At 37.9% G+C, this 6,375-nt stretch overlaps 1 protein-coding gene across 1 annotated transcript; it reads left to right on the top strand.

Annotated features, from left to right (window-relative positions):
- The first annotated feature begins 1,160 nt into the window (after positions 1-1,160).
- Positions 1,161-3,971, top strand: LOC140856698 (uncharacterized). Its single transcript, XM_073254896.1, has 4 exons — positions 1,161-1,476; positions 2,541-2,645; positions 2,727-2,774; positions 3,403-3,971. The coding sequence occupies exons 1-4, from the start codon at positions 1,210-1,212 to the stop codon at positions 3,640-3,642; spliced, it is 660 nt and encodes a 219-aa protein (XP_073110997.1). The 5' UTR covers positions 1,161-1,209; the 3' UTR covers positions 3,643-3,971.
- Positions 3,972-6,375: the final 2,404 nt, after the last annotated feature.

The raw sequence follows: 6,375 nt of genomic DNA, 5'->3' as shown, positions 1-6,375 counted from the left end.
TCATACGCTCACTTGCCTCGTAGGATGTTCTGTACCGTTCTCCCTCATCTTTCCACTTTTCTATATCATTAAGATCCATTAGTCATTTTTTAACAATTTGAATGGTATCCTGCAGGGGCCCACAACCACCACCATCTCTCTCTCTCTCTCTTACCCTTTTATATGCTTGCTCTCCTCTATCATCATGGTATATATCTGTTCTAATCTCTATCCTCATCATCCCACCAAAGCCAATCTTGTAGAAAAGGAGTGAAGGATTCACTCCCTTGACAGCGCCGCGCCACCCCCCCTCCTCCCTCATCTGGATTGTGAAAGGTGAGAGCTTTCATCTTTTATCTGTTATTTGGTGCTAAATGTTCTGTTTCATGCCTCACTTTTTCTTGAATTATGGGTATTGGCATCTTGGATTGGACTAATTCGGTTCATCATGCTTGACTTTAGTTGTTTCCAATTGGCTGTGGATCCTTCTGGTTATTTGGAGATTTATTGGCTATGGTCATCTTCAGTTGTTCTTTCTCTGGATTGGGTTTTAATCCTATGATAAAATTATGCGTAATAATTATTGATTTTTTAACGGTCATCCCTTATTTTGGGTTCTTTTATTGTGTAGCCAGGCTCACAGACTAATTCAATTTCAGGTTTTGATTGTGGTTTCAGTAAGCCTTTTCTCGGAAAAATATTGTGGCTTCAGTAACAATTTATCTTCTTCTTCTTCTTTTTTGAGGGAACTTATTTTACCTTATTGTTCCAGTCATCATGCCTCTTGAGTTTTACGATTGGTATTACTCTCAGCAATTCTTAATTCTATATGATGGATAGTTATAATCAGTTCTAGGTTATCTCATGAATAATTTAATATTTTTTTTTAAAAAAAATTCTCTTCTAGTGATATTTTTCCATCACCTTGCTTTTATGTTTACCCGGGACCCTTCTTTTTAATTTGACTACTTTGTACTTGCAATCTTGGCAACGATGCTTTTAGCCCTTCAGATGGCCTTGTGTACCAATTCCTCCATTTTGGTTTCATAGGTGGAGAGAATGTATTCTGTTCTCAGATAATATTTTTCTCTTTAATATCATTTCCATACTACAATTTTTGTACCGCTATACTAAGATTTCACCCTTTATTTTCTGAAACAGATTTTTTTTCATTTATAACCAAGTTGCCAATAAAAATACACTGTCAGGCATCGTTAATATTGTCGATAAATGGGTTCAGAAGGGACTTCAGTGACAACAATTCATGTTACTGGATTCAAAAGATTCCATGGGGTGTCAGAGAACCCAACTGAAACAATTGTCAGTAATCTGAAGGCGTATATGCAGAAGAAGGGATTGCCAAAAGGCCTTGTTCTTGGGAGTTGCAATGTTCTTGAGGTTGCGGGTGAGGGTGCACTTGCACCGCTTTATAATTTCTTGGAGTCAGCTGCGATGGGTCGAGACAGTGAATCCACAAACGCTGGGCGAGTTATTTTGGTTCGTTACCTGTTTTCTTTCTTATTTCTTTAAGATCTAAAGGCTTCCCATGGTCATGATGATATTGAGCATATTGTGAAAGAAGTATTTTCTAATGGAAGTATGAAGAAAATAATTAGCCTTAGTTCTTCTTTACTTTGGACAACCTTTTTTTTTTTTTTGCATCGTGTGAATTTTATATGCAATTTTGTCAGCATCTAAACATGATAATTTATCCGATGTCTGCAAAATGAAATGCAGGGTTCATGAAGGTGTACTGCATATTCTAATAAATAGGGTTAGGTATCAATCTTGGCAGTTGTTATTCACAATGAAAAGCTGGTGGCAGGCTGCTACCATTTGAACCCAATGGTGATTTTTTACACTTTGCTTAGAAGGGAAGTGAGCCACCTACCTATGGCTTGTTTGCTTCTGTATGGAAAAACATTATCAATAGCATAAGATTTATCAAATTTGTTACTTTGCTTCACTAATGCATCATAATGTTTTCAAGCCTGCCATGTGCTTGACATGAATTGTGTTCAAAAAGATTTGAAGGTGCTATGGGTTTAAATTTCTGTCATTAGCTTAGTCTACAGCCTCAGAACTTTCAGTAAATGCTACATGCAATTAATGGCTAAACTTGTTGATATATTGGCATGTTGACTTCTTCACTGAGAAAGTTTCCTTCATCGTTTGGCCAACCCTGGGAAATTTTCTCCACCATAATCAAGATATGAGAACAACTTGGGCCTGTAGTTGTGACCTTTTCCCACTTCAAGGCGCAAAATGTGATGAATTTTAGGAAAAAATGGCTAACCCTTTCTCCATTTTATGCTGTTTGCCCTGCTGAACTTGATAATATGATCTGTTTCAGTCATCTGGGAAACTTCAATCAAGCACTAATGTTTGGAATCTTTCACTGAGTGTATTGGACAATTTGTTCAAATACTTTCATAAATAGCTATCAACAAATGATTTTTTCTCACATTAACATTGTGCATCTAGTTTTCCCTTTAAAAAAAATTATGCATCTACTTAATTTTAACACATGCATGTTTTGCTTATTAACTGTTATCCTTCAGCTCCATTTTGGAGTTAACAGTGGTTCAACAACGTTTGCTATTGAGAACCAAGCAATCAATGAAGCTACTTTTCGTTGTCCAGATGAATTAGGATGGAAACCTCAGGTAAGATGTGCATATCTTGCTTTGGTTTATCATTGAATTCACCGGTTGTGATATGTACTTTGGTTCTTATTTTTCTTGCAGAGAGTTCCCATTATCGCTTCAGATGGAGACATTTCACGAACACGAGAGGTATGGTGACTGTTACGACTCATTTTAGATGTTTCATGCTTTCATCACTATAATCTCATGAATTATTATGGAGTGAAGATTCTAGCTTAAGATCATAAGTTATTTCCTTGGACAGGAGAGTATGTTATCGTTTTATCATTATTCTTATCTTATTATAATTTTCTTTGACAGAGTGGTTGCTTTTTTTCAGTTGATAGTCAGCAATTATTTAGGATAACTTGGAAATGTGTCTTCTGCTTAAGCATTATGTAAGGTTCTCTTTTTTTTTAAGATATGAATTTGAATCGATCAAGCCTAATTTTGTTTCTTCCCCGAAAAAGGAAAGAGAATATTCAGTAAAGCTCGAGTCCTCAGGGTTCCTTTAAGAAGTGTCATTCTAAGTAGAAAGTATGTGAATATATTTGCCATAGTTCAGGCAAGATCAAGTTTTCATTTCTTTTCGATATCTAATGCAGGTTCAGTCTGTTTTATGAATAGAGACAAGTAGTTTTAAGGGGCTTGGCAAAAATGCATCTCAGCATGCGAAGTCTAGGCTTCAATTGGATTATACTTATCATCCATTCACATACAGATGAAATATTCTGCTTTTGGTAGCTAACAATGTGAACTTCTTGTTAATGAAATGCAGACTTCTCTTCCAGTGAATGAGATTACCAAAGCCTTGGCAAAAATGGGATACTTGGTGATACCGTCGGACGATGCTGGCCGATTTGTGTGCAACTATGTTTACTATCATTCACTTCAGTTTGCAGAACAACGTGGCATTAAGTCTCTTTTTGTACATGTTCCTCTTTTTCTGACAATCGACAAGGAAACTCAGATGCAATTTGTTGCTTCCCTTTTGGAAGTACTCGCTTCCTTGCCCTAGTACCTTGATCATCCTTTTAACATTAGTTCCCTCTTCAAAGCTGTTGGGATTTATGGTGAATCAAGATGTCGGGCATCATAGGTAAGGATGCTCATTTGCTTGTTAGACAAAATCGTATCTATTGAAGATAATAGTTGTGATTCGGTCGATTCGGTCAGTCTTCTACTCATGTGTCATGGATAGGTGGTCAATGGAATTTTCATGTTTGAGACAGGCAATGTATGGTTGTTTGGGGATGTCTGTATCTGTGGTCAGATTTTGCTTCTGAGTTTGTGCATCCTGCAAAAAACTCTATATTTGCAAAAGTGAATCTGGAACAAGTTGCGTCACTTCTGCTGATTTCCTGCTTATGATTTGTGAGTGCTAAAATCTTTGTCATCTTACTAAATCATCCAAAATCCCCCCCACCCCCACCCCTCGAGCTCAAATTATTGTTGATCAGCCTTCTTCTGTGGGATCCAGAACCCTTCAAAGGAGCAAAGAAATTCTTTTTTCCAGGTTATGAGCGATAACTTGAGGAAATCTCAATCTTAAATCAATAAATTATAATAATAGATAATATCAGCTACTCGTAATCCATTTACGACAGCATTTTAAACCTTTTGCTTTCGATGTGGTTAGATAAAGTCTATGTACATGGACGACCATAGACTGGCCGACCTAAAAATTTCTGCTTGATTTATTCATTAAGACTTGTTGCTGGCTGACAATAGATGCTTCGCAGAATGTTAAGCTCTCTAAAATATGTACTGGAATCCTAGGAAGATTATTATTGGGTGAAACTTTTAAAGCCAAAAGTTCTAACAGCCTTCTGCAGTGTCTCAAATAGGTGAGCAGAGTAAAATGCGCAAAAATGAACACTGTTTCATCTAATGACATCATGATCACTGCTTATAACATCATCAAGTCATTCTTCAGGAGTCGCTGCTTCTGAGAGCAATTGCTTGATGGTTGGCTCTTTCTATGACAGACTTGTCAAGGTGGGTGTCTGGGTGGTTCGAGACTTGGTGATAAACAATGCTTACCAAGGAAACACGTATGTGGAGGTGCAGGTATAACCTAGTCTTGTTGGATGTAGTTTTTGCTTCATTGTAGTTTGAGAAAATCCTAGGTTCACGACCTGCCCATCAGATCAGAACAGAAAAGCTGAAGTTTGCGTGTGAATTTTTTCCCTCACCTTTCATTATGAAATGATTACTTACCTGCGGTGGCAATCTGAATATCCAGTCTTCTATGGAACCCAAGCCGGAACAGTTGAAGTGTCACAAGGATACCATTAAAACAAGGAAGTGAAAAAAATTTCTTTGTTCAGTTCTCTCTCCCACACCCCCCACCCCCACCCAAAAAAAAAAAGGGGAAAAAAAAAATCTTTTGTTGATTTTATTCAAGTTGTTTATGAAAATTGTATAACATTTGAAAAAAAAAGATGATGTTTGTTGTGGGGATTTAGTCCCACATCGATTGTGAGTCAAGAGTACTCTACCTTATATGAGATAGGAGACCTTCTTTTCCTTAAGAGACATTTTTTGGACAAAAGTCCAGAAGATAAAGCTGTGAGGCTCGGCAACCACAAGCGTACCAGCTATGGCCCAAGAGCCGCAAACGTAAAAGATACGGCAACTACAAGCATACCAGCCACGATCCAAGGGCTGCAAGTCTATAAGCTATGATATGCATGTGGCCAAAGCGGACAATACCTCTTATTGAGAAGAGCCCTCCATCTGTATGAGCCCTGGCGGACAATACTTCTTATTGAGAAGAGCCCGGAGTTTCTTGACCACAACAAATAGCCCTCCAATAAGGTAGAGTCCTCCTGACTGGAGGGGCTACTGTTGAGTCAGGAGTATGATTTTGGGGGGCGGGGGCGGCTACTGTTGTAAAAGACAACGTCCCTCTAATTGGGAGGGGCTATTGTTGTGAAGGGTTTAGTCCCATATCGGTTGTGAGTTAGGATCCTCTCTCCCTCAAGAGATACCTTTTGGATCAAAGCCCAGGAGATAAAGCTGTGAAACTCGGCAACCGCAAGCATATCAGCTACGGTCCAAGGGCCGCAAGCGTATAAGATACGGCAACTGCAAGCACATCAGCCACAATCCAAGGGCCGCTACGGTATGCATACAGTCAAAGCGGATAATAATATCTCTTACTGGAAAGTGCCATGTCGAAATTTTTATCATGCATTTAGTAACGTGCAAAAACACAGAGTATCAGAAAGATCATCTTGATATCAAAATATTAGACTAGAAACCGGGTGTAAGGCTTTATTCAAGGTGATGTAAGCATATGAACCACTATTTCTTAGCTGTGGATTATATTCTAAAATTGTTTGTAATTTTTCATTGTCTTGGAGTCTCCAAACTATTCTCTAGTAATCAAAATGGTTAAGGATTATTTATTGGTTTATGAATTTTATAATTTGTCCATGGATAATCCAAGACTTGTTCGAGGGATACTCTTGGATTACAGATTTGTACTATTTTTTTTTTATTTCTGAGTATAAAGGGAAGCATGAAACCATCCTATTTTATTACAGAGAGCAAAATACATTTTTTTTTTACGTAACAACAACAAAAGGTTCAGAATACCATAAAAGAAACAAACACATCAAGAAATCTGATAACAATGCACCAACTTCAAGATGAGGAGGGCTTTGAGGTTTGCAGAGAAAGAGCAGTAGAGTTGAGGGAGTCGAGAAAGCACAATACACCACTCACTAGAACAGTAGTTTTTGCC

This window comes from Elaeis guineensis, chromosome 1, assembly GCF_000442705.2.
Source record: "Elaeis guineensis isolate ETL-2024a chromosome 1, EG11, whole genome shotgun sequence".
Taxonomy (NCBI): Eukaryota; Viridiplantae; Streptophyta; class Magnoliopsida; order Arecales; family Arecaceae; genus Elaeis; species Elaeis guineensis.
This window is presented reverse-complemented; position numbering and strand designations above follow the sequence as displayed.

Excerpts from the sequence above, each read along its gene's own strand:
- LOC140856698 (XM_073254896.1), top strand. The coding sequence starts at position 1,210 with ATGGGTTCAGAAGGGACTTCAGTGACAACAATTCATGTTACTGGATTC. Across the intron at positions 1,477-2,540 it reads ACGCTGGGCGAGTTATTTTG|CTCCATTTTGGAGTTAACAG; the intron begins GTTCGTTACCTG and ends GTTATCCTTCAG. Across the intron at positions 2,646-2,726 it reads AATTAGGATGGAAACCTCAG|AGAGTTCCCATTATCGCTTC; the intron begins GTAAGATGTGCA and ends TTTTTCTTGCAG.